Genomic DNA, 13,866 nt, shown 5'->3' on the forward strand with positions numbered 1-13,866 from the left:
GTAAACAGTATCATTAAGGTTGTACAGTACAAGAACCACCAGCAACACAATTACTCAATTATTCCTACAGTCTGTCTATTGACTAAAAAAATAACAAAAATGTGATAATTGATACATCTTTTCAGTCATTTTTCAAGCAATGCTAAAAAATACTCTGCTTCTGATGTGAGGATTTGCTGCTTTTCTCTGTTTTATATCATTGCAAACTGAATATCTTTGGCTTTTGGACTGCTGGTAAGACAAAACAAATCCTTTTAATCTTTACATCATCTTGGGCTCTGAGAAACTGTAATGGGCATATTTCAATATTTTCTGATTACTACTACGATTAATCGGAAAATAATCAACAAATGAACTGCTGTTTTTTGTGTTATTTCTTTTTTTAAAAATTTGAATTTGTTGCCCTGTCCCATCCTGTGGCTGCATGTTTTTTAGTGCACTGCAACAACTTTTTAGCAACTGTCAAAGTTGATAAGTGATGATAAGTACCGAATAGAAGGTGCTCATTGAACGATGGAAAAGATAATAAGAAAAACAACTGAAACTCCACTGTGATTGTGGTCTAGAAACTAAAAGATGTTTCTTAAATTGCTTTTGCCATTGTAAAAGTCTGTGTGACAATACATTTTATTGCAGATACCAGCTGACAAACAGGTCAGATGTTCAACAAGTCTGAAAAGAGGCAAATGTTTACAGCTGGAGATAATTTTCACAACTGTTGTGAACGCTGCTACAGAGACTCTCTCCCTGTACACATGACGGAAACGCACATCTCTCTCTCAACTCAGAGAGATCTGAGATCTGACTACAACATGAATGTGTGTTTGTCTGTGTGTGTGTGTGTGTGTGTGTACCTGTTAGTCTTCCAGATATGCAGCGTCTCCTCGTCCACGTTGTCGTGTCTCAGCGCCTGTTCATCCAAGAAATCAAAGAAGTATTTGACGGCAGGAGGGACGACGGAGCCTGAGCACAACACGCTGCGGAAGAAATCATCCACAAACTGCTGCAAAGTGCCCTGTAACACACACACACACACACACATACAGAGCTTAATCACCGTGATCAACATGTTGATCAGCTCCTCTCTTCTCTCTTCTGGATTTTGGTAGCTGGGGTCGGGCCCCTCCAAAAGGTCACAGAATAAATGTATGGGAGAGAGAGCATTGTATTTTATTATCTTTATCTGTAAAGTTACTAGTAACTCTATCTGTAAGATGTATATCTGTAAGTACAGTGCTTGAGTGAGTGTACTTTCCACCACTGAAGCTCACAAACATGTTCATTATCTTCAGTCACACACACACACACACACACACACACACACACACACACACACACACACAGCTGTACCTTGACAGACAGCAGCCTGGTCAGGTAGATCTCAGTGATGGCTTTGGTCATCGCCTTGTCCTTCATGCTGCCTCTCTTTGACTTCACTTCATCGATTTCATCTGCCGGCCTCACCAGGTGGAAGGTGTTGTCGTCTTCCAGCAGGGCGTTTTCTATGAGACAGAGAGGGAGGGAGGGAGGGGGGGAGCCCTTTTCAGACATGGAAGATGTAACATCGCTGGCTTCATCTGTCTGTTAAAGTGATGGCTTTTTGTCACTTAGATATGGGTGACTTTTACGTCTTTTACATCTTTATTCAGACATTTATGGAAAGAGACACAATGCTCGCAAGAGGGAAGAGAGAGGGAGAGAGAGCAGTTGTGAGTTGAAAATGATATTATAGCAAGGAAGGAGACTCTTTTCTGTTCTCTCTGATACATTTCCACATCAATTTCATCATTTAAAGTTATTAGAGAGGAAATTATGCTGCCTGTTTTAGAATATCCGACAGTGCACAAGCATTAAATGACACACTGAGTTGTGACTCTTGTTTAATTACTGTTTGCTGTCGTGCTGTATGTAAAGCGTTTTGTTGCTTATACATTTATTCATCCACGCAGTTGGCCTGCATGAAAAGTGAAAGTATATGGATTATTAGGGTTTTTTAACCTGTTGTGCCCCGAACACATCGCAACTGATCTGATATGAGAAGAATCTCCTCCAAATTTAAAGTGTTTCCTAGTTAAAGTAATTTTGTGCATAAGAGATGATGTTTGAGCTAATCAGTGTATTACAGTGATGCAGAAGGCGGTAAGACGCATTCTCTCTCTCTCTGCATGTTTAACGCTGTGCTGCTGCAGCCTTATGTTAATCTGACACCATTCAGGTCAGACTTGTGTTGAAAGTGATACAGAAATGTTTCAGGTCCGATCTAGTAAGACTGCCATCGTGACTTTTACCTATAAGTGACCGGGGTGGTTATTCAGACATGAGACCGACGTTAAATTGCCGTCAGATTAACGTGAAGGGCTGCAGGTCTGAAAGGGAGGGGGGGCTTGTTTGAACTGCGGTGTCCTAACGCAGCAGCGTCTTCTGACAGCATGAACAGAGAGGGAATTACCTAAAAGCTGTGGAACAACTGTTTGACTTTTTCTTCAAGTAGAAGCAAGTTGAGTTTTGCTGTCACATGACAATATTTTCAGGTTTTCAGATCAGTTGCAGGGGCTTTAGTTTAAATTATTTTCCTCTATGAAGTTTTTCACTTGCCAACACACACAATATTTTGTCACTGTTTGTGGAAAACCACCAAATCCAGTTTGTGGGATTTCCACCCTTTTAGTAAAGTCTAAAATATATTTTGGTTATTAAAGGCACAGGAAACTCAAAATTGTGAATTTGTAGCTTAATAGGTGTTCATTATGTATGCTGTGTTGCTATCAGCTCCTAAAAATGTTGCTGTGAAATGTTTCTATGTTGTTTCTTTTCCTAAATGTTATTATCTTTACGTCCTGGTTCAGGGTTTGAGGTTTTCAGCCTGTTTGGCTCTGTTTCATCACAGAGAAAAACAGGGTCAGATATGAAACACTGCTCCACCTCAGTTTGAGTTGTTATCTGATGTTTTCTGCCCCTTCGAATTCTTTGGGCAGAACATCACATGTATTCCTACATACAGATATGGAAGAAACGCGATTCTACATCAAGTTTCCTGTAACTTTAAGCTGGAAATGAAGTTTTTAGATTACGTTTTTTATATGAAAATTTGCACATACAGGATTTTATGATTTCATGTTTACTGTAAAGTCAGAAGCTTCAAAGTAACCAGAGAATACAGCCATCAGATAAGTTGAGTGTAGGAAAAGTCAACCAAAATGGAAAAAATGTAAGTATAAGAACATCAACCAGAGTTACATCCCATCTCTGCCTCAGAGGGTGTGTGTGTGTGTGTGTGTGTGTGTGTGTGTGTGTGTATACATACTCTCTTCTTGGCTGTCTTGGTGCTGGTGGAAGGACTGTGTGTGCAAAACTCTGGACAGAACCAACGTGGCGTTATCCCGAACCTGGAAGAAATCATTGAAATCGGTGAGGAAAATATGAATAAATCCTGATTCACTATCCGAGTCTGTAACTGAACTATGCATCATGCGCAGTTATAAGGTGCACTTTGTCTCACAGCAGCTTTCTCAATAAATAATTTTCTTTAAATGTCAGAGGGGAGGAAGTGTTTTAGTTTCTGTTGGGTTTCGTGCAGCACGAGGACGAGTCTCGCGTGGCTCGACATTTCTCTGCTCTTCAGTTTTTGGTCGTTTCAGCGCAGAAGAAAAAGTCGGAACTCAACACACAGAAGCACAGATGATTAAAAACATCCAGAGTCTGGAGCAGGAACATGAACTCCAATCTCTCCTGACTCGCCGCATCAACTTAAGCTCGGGACAAACCTGAAGACAAGCTGAAACCTACAAAGACTGGACAAACCACCAACTAGCACACATTTTTTAGTCTTTGACAGTCAGGAAGGAGCAGAAACCTGACGACTGAGTAAATACGCTGCACTGTCTTTATGAGAACGACGGGCAGCGACTGCATCTGAAGAGTTAAGTTAAAAATCTTTACATATCACAGACTATATGATTTTATCTGCCGGCTGTCAACACCGACTGACCCAGACTGGGACAGACCAGGTCCAACTTGGTCCCAAATCATATTCATAACTGGCTCAACAGTCTTAATGTGCGTCCCCGCCTTTATTTTCATTAGCGATTAATTTGTCATTTAATCAATTCATTGTTTTGTCTATAAAATGACCATTAGAATTTCCCACATTCAAGGTGGTGGCTGGTTTTATCCTACAATCAGTCCAAATATATTCAGTTTACTATCACACATGACAAAGAAAAGCTTAGATTACATTATTTTCTGCATTGTATCTGAAATGTTTCCTTATAAAACACAGAAAATAATGTGATCTGAAGTATTCTAAACATACAGAACAAATCACAGTAACATTTTTTAGCAAAACATTTGATTTTTACACATTTTTAGACTGCACTGAATAAAGTCAATTATAATAAAGTATTGGCATGAAAGCCTGCAGACACATGTGCAGCAAACTAAACTCACATTGTAATGAGCCAGTGTGTTGAGTCTCTTCCAGCGTCCTTCTTTCTGGGAGGTCAGGTCGAGGTCGGACAGGATCTGACCCGTGGAGCCCGGGCGCCACTCTGTGGACGGATGAGAAAATTAACTTCAAACTTTAAATTTTTATTTTTCTTAATACAAGAGGTCTGCTGGAGAAAGAAAAGAATGACGGAATATAAAGAAAACGTGATTGTGCTTTTGTTTTGTCCGGCTATGATTGTTTTTCTGTCGCTCTGCTGTACTCAGGTCTCTCAGTGAGATTACCTGATTAAATAAAGGTTATATATTAATTTATCTATCCTTATGTTATTTTGTGATTCTTATGTGCGATTTAACTGCTGTAACATTGCAATTTCCTTTTGGGATTAATAAAATACCCCCCCCCCCCCCGTCTCTCTATCTAATTTAGGGTAACTAAGTTGAATCACTGTTTTAGGCTTACACAGTCTGTATATGAGCTTTGTGTAGCAGCGTTATTACATGTGATGCTCTCCTTAACTAAACTATAAATATGAATCAATCTGATATAAATAGTTTTATTGTTTTAGTATTAAATATTTTTTGCCACCCATTCTCATTGTAACCCTGCAGTCCCAACACAGACCTGCAGGTGGAGACTCCGGGTTTGTGACCCTGAATGTTGCGTGGTAGCATTCAGTGACAGCAAAATGATTTATTTGTATAAATATCAATATAATAATTGTTAATTATAATAATATTGTTTCAAATATATTTTGAGCGGTGTCTGTATCTTACCCAGTGCAACACTCTCCACCTTTGGTCTCTGTGAGTATGGCAGATTCCTGTAGACCTGATCGATGATCTTCTCTTTCACCTGGAGAGCAGAAAATAAAAATTTTACCTGCCAAAATGTGTGCTAACACAAAAACTAAAATTATTTAGCAGCACTGAACATCAGAGAAATATCACATAAGATCCTTACAAGTGGTGTTAAGTCAACTTCCTGTCTGGTAAAGGCAAGTATCTGGTGGGAAGCTTTTACCAAGAGATGTTTGCTGAATCACCTTTAAACCAAAATTAAACTGTGGCAACTGAAGATACACCACAGAAACTCCCACATTTTTAAAATGGAGCTCAGTGTCCTAACATTCTCTGCCTATATGAGATAAAATCATGTACTGAGGTTAGCTGGAACCCAAAATGAGAAAACGTGCGCTTCACCAGCAACCAGCCATAATAAAATATTTGGCTCCTGACGCAGAGATCCGTGAAGAAACTCTGGAAACAGACTGAGAAAGAAAACAAAACCCACCTGGGAGATGGTGTCACAGTTCAGCACCTTCACTGGAGTCACATCTGGTCCCTCCCCGTGCACCAACACCTGCAGAGTCTGACATCACAAACACACCTGTCAGACACACACTGATGCTGACCAGATTGATATGAAGAGTGCATTGTATATTTTAGGTAACAGCTCAAACTCTGGAGCATAATTACTTCTATGAGCAAAATAAAAGTCGGGCTGCAACTAACGATTGTCTTCATTATCGATTAGTTCGCTGATTTAATCGTTTACTCTATGAAATGTCAAAAAAAGTGTGAAAGAATGCCTAACACAATGTCTCAGAGCCCGAGGTGACGTCTTCAAATGTCTTGTTTTGTCCGGCCAACTGTCCAAAACCAAAAGATATTTAGTTTACGCTTATATAAAACAGAGAAAAGCAGCAAATCCTCACATCTGAGAAGCTGCAAACTACGGAGCCCCTGAAGGGTCACAGTGGGAATTTATTTCTGAACTACTCTTGCGTTCCTTCGCATTAAGTCTTGCATTCCCTGATCCACAGGAACAATAAGTATGCTAGTCGAGTCCAGTTATAATACGCTGCCAGTTACTACAGAGAGGAGAGACGATGTGACACTTTACATTAAGCTTTTATTGCTCATTACTCCTTTTAAAAGGCTGAGCTGCGACAGCATACAGCCACTGACTGTGAGCACAGCTGCAGCCACTCTGCCTGGCTGAGCTGGTTGAATCTACGATGCTATGGACATATCTGCTCTTCACTGCAAGAAAGCACCGTTAAGCCACACGGGGGTTGATCCCGCGGCGCTTCTATCAGATATGACAGATGTGTCACCAATACACCTCAGGAGTTTAGAAATAGCTTCAGTACAACTCTCAGCCAGCACAAACACACAACCCCTGCTGCATATAGTTAGTGTTACACCCATTATAAACTAATGTGTCACAGCCAGAATCATAACAACCAAAGCATCCACAGCTACAGACACAAGCACAGCCCGTCTCAATCAGTCACGGCAGCAGTCGGATACAATAGCACAGTGTAGAGAGCTAGGTTAACTAGCTCCGCTAACTAGCTCTGCCAGTTATCTATCTAGCTGCAATAATACCGACTTGTGCCTGAGCAGTCACAGCTGAGGGTGCGTCCACAACCAGCGGTCTAATACATGATACATAATACTACATCATAATAAAGCTCAGGCTTTTCTTTAATGTGGCGTAATGCAAAACATTGCGAGGGAACACAAAACTTAATTAGTTCAGAAAGAAAATTCCCACCTTGAGCTTTCGTGGGGTCCGTAGCAACCAGAGAGACTTTGCTGTTTTTGCTTAAAAAATGACGGAAACCACTGATCATCAAAAATAGTTGCTGATTAATTTTCTGTTGATTGAGAATTAATCATCTAATCGTTTCAGCTCTGAATAAAAGATCAACATGTTTTATGTAATAATTAATAATAAGCAGTTTTTTGGCCCAACATCTACATTTCTATTCTAGACTAGACAATACAGTCAGGAGGAAACACTGAACACTTGCAATTTTTTATGCATAAAAGGATTTAAAAACACTGAATAACACCAAAAGGGATCTAAAATGCACACTGATCAACACACGTCCTAAACTGAAGAACACTGAACACAGTGTTTGTGTGTAATGTGGATACTAACCAGCACAGAGTACTCAACGTCGTCCCCCAGCAGTCCTGTATCGTTCAGTGTGTATTTGGCTTTCTTCATCTTGGCGTCCACTGGTCCCTTCTCAACCTGGTGCTTCAAGGCCTTGAACAGTTTGTATAAAGGCTCTCCCGCCGTGTCCTAAAACAAGGACACAAACACACTCATCAAGGTGTTGGACCCATATTGATTTGAAAAGCACTCGACTTACTTGTATGTCTGTTACAGATACAAATGTGAACGTGAGGGTAGTTTTCTGTCCAACTGTCAAAATCAATTTAAATATTATTAAAAATAAATTAACATAATTAAAAAGGAAAAGCAGCAAATCCTCATATTTGTGAAGCTGGAACTACGAAATGTTTTTACATGAAAACTAGATTTAACAAAACATCATATTTTATAAGCTCTTGATGTGTTTTGTGTGCAAAAATCTTAATCTGTAAAGTAACGAATAACTAAAGCTGTCAGATAAATGCAGTGAAGTAAAAAGTACAATATTTCTCTCTGACAGAAGTAGAAAGTGGCATGAAAAGAAAAGACTAAAGTACAAGTACCTCAAATTTGTACTTAAGAACAATACTTGAGTAAATGTACTTAGTTACATTCCACCACTGGTTTTCTGTCTATTTAAAGTGTTTAAGTACAATAAAATGAGTTTGTTCTGAAAGCCAGATATGTTATGGTGATTTATTACACAGCTTTGTTGAATACTTGATTCTGATTGGTCAATTACGGCATTCTTGCTATGGACACAGTTCTGATCATAGACTCTCGAGTCCAATCATATCAATCCACAGAAGGAAGTCCTGTGGCAATAAAACGTTTTAAAATCATTTTTAAATCAATTACAACAATATTTGGCGTCAAATTATTGATTTCTTTAGTAAGTACCCGTGTAATAAGCTGGATAACGTACAGCGAGCCGGTCATTATTGCGAAATTAACCCCTTCAGGGTGATTCTAGTCCTGCATCACCCTGTTGTGGTTAATTTCGTAATAATGACCAGCTTGCTGTACGTTATCCCTTACATACAGTATAATCATCTTCTGCATATTAAACACAATAATTGTGACCATCGTGCCCTGGTTTCAATTTGAAACTCTTAGGGAGTTTTAGCGTCCCACAGTCTAAATGTTGTTTAAGAGGCTTTGAACTTTTTGGCAGTGCCAGGACTTCGTTAGGATAGCGGGACTAAATTCAATCCTAATCACAACATAAAAAATGTCCATGGTGTGAAAACCTGGTCTGGAGCTGAAGTGTGAACACAATTTTTGGTACGAGAATGTTAAATTATAGAAACACCGAACACCAGCACAACATATCAGCTGCTGCTGTCACTATCAACTTTCCAAAAAAGTTGAAATTGGCCAAAACAAAAACACAGAAAGAGCAAAAATACAGAACGCTGAGCCGGTTTCAACAAAAGAGAGACAGAGGAAAGTTTCTAAAGGTCAATAATATCTGAAGGAACAGGAGAAGAAAGAGAGAAGAAGAAGAAAGGCAGGCAAGAGCAACAGATCGAAGAGAAACAGAAATACAAACAAATAGAAGGAAAGTAAAAAACAACTGAGTAAGTGAAAGAATCTGTGTTACCCTGAGGAACTGATAGAGACAGATGGACATCCAATTACAAAGCATCCTCTCCACCACCGTCTCTGACCTGCAAACACACACAAACATAAATACATAAAAACATTAGGACTGTACAGAAGCCATTTTAAACTTATGATATTTGTGATCATGGAAAACTTACAGTGTAAATAAATACAACTACATAAATAAACTTCCAGCCTAAATAAATAAATGTTAGCTTTCACAGGTGTGTGTGGTTATACAAGGCTTGTGTGTGTGCGAGTGTATCCGTCCCTTCCTCACCTCCTGAGCATGAGTTTGGGGTTTTTGTTCTGCACGTGTTCGTCCATCAGCTCCAGCAGCAGCGTCCTCATGATGTCCGTATAATACTCCAGCTTTCCGTGCAGCGCCACCGTCAGCAGGGAGGCGAAATAACCCCGAGCCCGGGCGTTGAAGTCCGGACGACTCTCCAACGTGCGGATGAACTAGAGGCAGAGAATATGGTAATTAGAAAAAACATGACTGAATATGTAAAGTTCATTCTAGACCTTGGAAACAGTAGTTTCTAGCTTTTCCAGGAGCTTTCACTTGCATATCATAATACATGAACGGAAAAAGCTAGCAAGTGGACCCTGAGTTAGATTTTTTTTTGTCAAACATGAGTGACACTGACAGACCGAGCAGGAGAAACAAACTAAAAACCTGGTACCAATGAAATGAGGAGATAAAGTGTCAATTCATAGAAGAGAAGAAGAAAACCTTTTAAAAGAAAGCAGTATTTTATCTTCCCAAATAATGTTATTTTCATAGTTTTGTCCATCATTCCTATCAGTTATGATAAACATTTTACTTAAAAAGTAAACTGTTGAAAACGGGGACACAATGACGTCACTAGAGTGGACCTTGGGGGCCGCAATGGTAACTACGGAGGTGCAGGAAGTCCAAATTAAAAAGGGTTCATCCTCTGGGGAACATGATATTAAATTGGTTGGAAAATGATCATCTTATTGTCCAGCTGGCAACTGAATGTTTTATTGTTGGTGCAGGAGGTAAAAATAGGACTTTCTATTGGTTCTACAAATAAACCGTTGGAAGTATATAAATAAATTATTTTTGGAATTAATTTCTATGGCTTTATATTTGTTCTCAGGACATCATTAATTGATAGATTTTGGATCCTTGGGTCCCTCTTTTTTAAAGATTAATTCATGCATGTTGGGTTTGGGTAGGTTTTCCACGGGTCTGTTTTGGACTCGTGAAGACCTCTAGTGTGTAAAGGTTTTGGCCTGATGGTGGTGCTAGAGGAAAGGTCAGGGGGGTCACCAAAATCTTCATTCATCTTCTAGGGAAAACTAATTTTACAGTAATTTTCTCTAACAAATGCCAGAACCTCTGACTGTCATAGGTTGGCAGAAACCTCACAGAGTTTGAAATTGCTGATAGTGAGAGAAAGACTGTGTGAGAGACAAAAATAAGGAAAAGAAAGAAAGGACGACAGAATACATCGGAGGGAAAAGAGGAACAGAAAGAGCCAAACTTCCACCAAAAACTTCAAACTCACATTGATGAGAAAGGTTTTACTGTTCAGCAGGTTGGAGAACTGGTTAAGTGCCTGAGCCACGATGGCCTTGCGCGCTTCTGGGATTTGTATTTTTCTTGTGATAATGGCGTCATTGGTGCCGTCCTTGGAGGGCAGGAAGAAGTTTCGGTCGGTGTAGGTTTTGTAGTCCAGGAAGGGGATCCGGGCCTCGCTCAGGTCACTGGTGTGGTCCTCCATTTCAATCATCAGATCTGACAGACACAGAAAAATCAGAAAATACCATTTTCATTTATATTTTTTTACGATCTTTCCCCGCACAGCAATTGTCCAACCATAGCTTAGCAACCGTAACTAGGCACGGCAGGTCTGACAAGCTATGTATTTGTCAACATGTTGAAGAGGTGTGCATGGGGCTGTAGTAAGAGCAATACTCTGTATATATCTGTCCTGGATGCTATCAGAGTTTAGGCTAACGTTAGCGGCTCTGTACTGCTTTTTACTGGATTTGGGGAAGTTAACACTCCAGCAACCCCACCCAAACTAAGAGTTATCCATCATAGCATTAAATTTGCCAAACATATCCTCATCCTAAAAGTCTTTTGTAACGTTAAAATTGAAACATACAGTTTAAAAATACAAACAAGCGCACTGCAATACAAGAACAGTGCTTCTTTATTTCCATGTCTTCTACATGGCTCACCAACTCGTGAGGATGCTAACTTTTTGCCTGGGACATGTTAGCTTTAGCATCAGTCTTTTAGTGTGATATCATGTATTCAACCATCAAGTGCATATTTAAGACTCCTTTTACAAGATTCTTGTTTTAAAAAAAGTCAGATGGAAATATTAAAAAGTCAGCTGGGGAAAGCATTTCAAACAACTCGTGGAGCTAAAATGAGCTTAATTAGCTAGCTAGCTACAGCAGATCAAAATCTGCTAGGGACATTTGTCATTTCAGCCAGAAAAATCAACGTTTGCTGGCTAGAAATAATGAGTCTGCTTTTATCCATCTTTGAGTGACAATAACCAACTGGTAAATCTACTTCTGATATCACTGCAAACTGCATTTGTGCGCTGTATAGGCCTAAGTGCTTGACAGGCGTAGTAATAATAACTATAAGGGGCTCAGGACTTAGCAAACAGTCAATTGCATGGTACATGCGAACTATGAAGTTGGATTTCCATGATTTTCTTGAACCTGCGCATCTTGGCATATCTTTTTATGTCTTTATATGAGACCTTGTGGTACAGGTTTCAACAACTTTGATTGAATATTCCCACTCTTAAAGTCTCCTTGGAAATGTCTGACATGTTGAGAGTCTGTAGACCCCCTCAAGCTCAATAACAGAGCTGTCAGATTCAGTTGAAAACGGTCCACCGAGCTTGCCAAGAAGACCTGAAGGGAAGTTTCTGAAGTCTGAGCCAAAGCGCTGCTCGTTCTGCTGAGTCGTGTTTGCAGCAGTTCTTATTATGGAGATAAACTGTTAAAGTGGCGACGTCCACTAATCTGTGAACGCAACGTGTGACAAGATGCCGACAATAAAATCAGCTCTGTGGACAGAAGTTTGTACTGCGTCTGCTGCCTTCATGTAGGTCTTGGCGAGCTACAGAACCTGCCTGAGAATCATCACATTTGTAAGTTTTCTTCAGTATCAAAGTAATCCAGTGATAGTTGTCCGTACATCCATGGTACATCGCAAACAGGAACTGCTAAGAGCTAATTCGGCGTACTTAATGGTGCCAATTTGCCAAAATGTAAACAAATAAAGGCTAAAAACACGGCTCAAAAGAGAATATGTTTTGAGAATTGAGACTGAGGCAGATGTCAACACTTTAATGTTAACTTTTAAAACTCAACCCTAAAGAGTTGAAGCTTAGAATGGAATTTTGTAGACTTAAAATTTTTCTTCTGAAACCGGAAAATATATGGAAATAATCAGCACAAAGATTTTTTTGCCATGAGTGAAACTGTAAATGTGATGTAGCATGTGTTACATAAAACACTGACTTATAAGCTAGTGAACATGCAATGTGACAAGTATATTTCAGATACTTTTTTCTGTTATTGTTCATTCATCAAACTCTCATGTGACTTCACAGCTTTCAGGTGAGTGTGTGTACCTGTGAACTCTTTCTTGCATCGATCGCGGACACTTTCCTCCAGATTCTCCAGTTGGTGTTTCACCTTCTCGTACTCGCGTTCTGCCTGCTGACTCTTCCTCCTGTTAGTAAAACACACACACACACACACACACACACACACACACATATACACATATACACCAAAGACACAGACAGCAAGAGCTTTTAACATGTCAGCACATAGAAAAACCCGTTTTTGTTTTGGACAATTTGGTAATTTGTCGAACCTGTAGCAGTAGACTGACACGGCGATGAAGAGCAGCATCGGTACGATAACTGCAGGGATGATTATAGCCAGAGGAATGTCCTCTTTTCTGGCGTAGTAGACTGAACCCACCTTCCACTCACCATGACCAAACTTTACCTGAAGAGAGGCAGAGATCATCCTGTATATTACACCTTAAGAGGGTTAAAATGAAACCTCTGAAAACCTGTACACACATTTTTCTGTAATTCAGATTGGTATCTTTGGAAACTGGGGTGGATTTCCATATAAAACTCAGTGGATTTAAACAACACTTAACAATTAAATCATGTAAAGTGTCCTAAGATAATGAAATTTCTTTAAGCTATAAATGAGCAAGTCATTCAAAACTGTATAAAGCCCCATTCGGACAGGATTTGTGTCTTTGTGATTTTAATCCCGTCTGGAGCGATTGTCCTTGTTTAAAGTGGATCTCTAAGTTTTTTCCTTCTACTTTTTGTATCAGCTCAGTGTGAAATTTGACTTTTATGTGAAAGTGGAGGATGTTTAAAATGTTTTTGGTAATCTGACAGACGGAAACATGCTAACACCAACATAGAGGCCGGGCCTATTTAATTGGCGGCCCGCAGGCCACATCCGGCCCAGAAGCAACCTCCAAGTGGCCCAGCGTACATAAATCTGATATATGACAAAATAACTACATATATAGTGTATGGAAGGAGCTAACGAGTGAGCAATCCCGCTTCCTTCTCATCTCTGTTGAGTTTCACATGCGCAGCACCGATCGGGCAGGATGTTTACGGATGTAGCGCCGATCGCCAATCATATCTTTCACAAATCAACGTTTTCTCATGTGAGTTCTGACCACGCTTAGTACCTATTCAAAACATCTGGCTGTTGACAGTCACAAGTAGGGAAGTGATATCCTCAGGAAGTGTAAGTCACACTGAGTTATGACTCAGAGAAGGAGTGCGGTTTTTGTCTGAAATTAACCTCACGCA

The 13,866-nt window shown here is 39.8% G+C and overlaps 1 protein-coding gene across 3 annotated transcripts in view; it reads right to left on the reverse strand.

Annotated features, from left to right (window-relative positions):
- The window catches only part of LOC122871541 (plexin-B2-like), a 190,400-nt gene that overhangs the window by 6,299 nt on the left and 170,235 nt on the right, over window positions 1-13,866 (reverse strand). For all 3 annotated transcript variants that reach the window (XM_044186763.1, XM_044186761.1, XM_044186762.1), the window contains 12 exons: window positions 12,888-13,024; window positions 12,640-12,740; window positions 10,540-10,769; window positions 9,282-9,463; window positions 9,000-9,066; window positions 7,397-7,543; window positions 5,738-5,815; window positions 5,221-5,299; window positions 4,447-4,547; window positions 3,305-3,386; window positions 1,351-1,502; window positions 855-1,015 (listed from right to left, as the gene is read on the reverse strand). In XM_044186763.1, coding sequence (XP_044042698.1) covers window positions 855-1,015; window positions 1,351-1,502; window positions 3,305-3,386; window positions 4,447-4,547; window positions 5,221-5,299; window positions 5,738-5,815; window positions 7,397-7,543; window positions 9,000-9,066; window positions 9,282-9,463; window positions 10,540-10,769; window positions 12,640-12,740; window positions 12,888-13,024 — 1,517 coding nt within the window. The remainder of the gene's footprint in view (window positions 1-854; window positions 1,016-1,350; window positions 1,503-3,304; window positions 3,387-4,446; window positions 4,548-5,220; window positions 5,300-5,737; window positions 5,816-7,396; window positions 7,544-8,999; window positions 9,067-9,281; window positions 9,464-10,539; window positions 10,770-12,639; window positions 12,741-12,887; window positions 13,025-13,866) is intronic.

This window comes from Siniperca chuatsi, linkage group LG23 (genome assembly GCF_020085105.1).
Source record: "Siniperca chuatsi isolate FFG_IHB_CAS linkage group LG23, ASM2008510v1, whole genome shotgun sequence".
In the NCBI taxonomy this organism is placed as follows: domain Eukaryota; kingdom Metazoa; phylum Chordata; class Actinopteri; order Centrarchiformes; family Sinipercidae; genus Siniperca; species Siniperca chuatsi.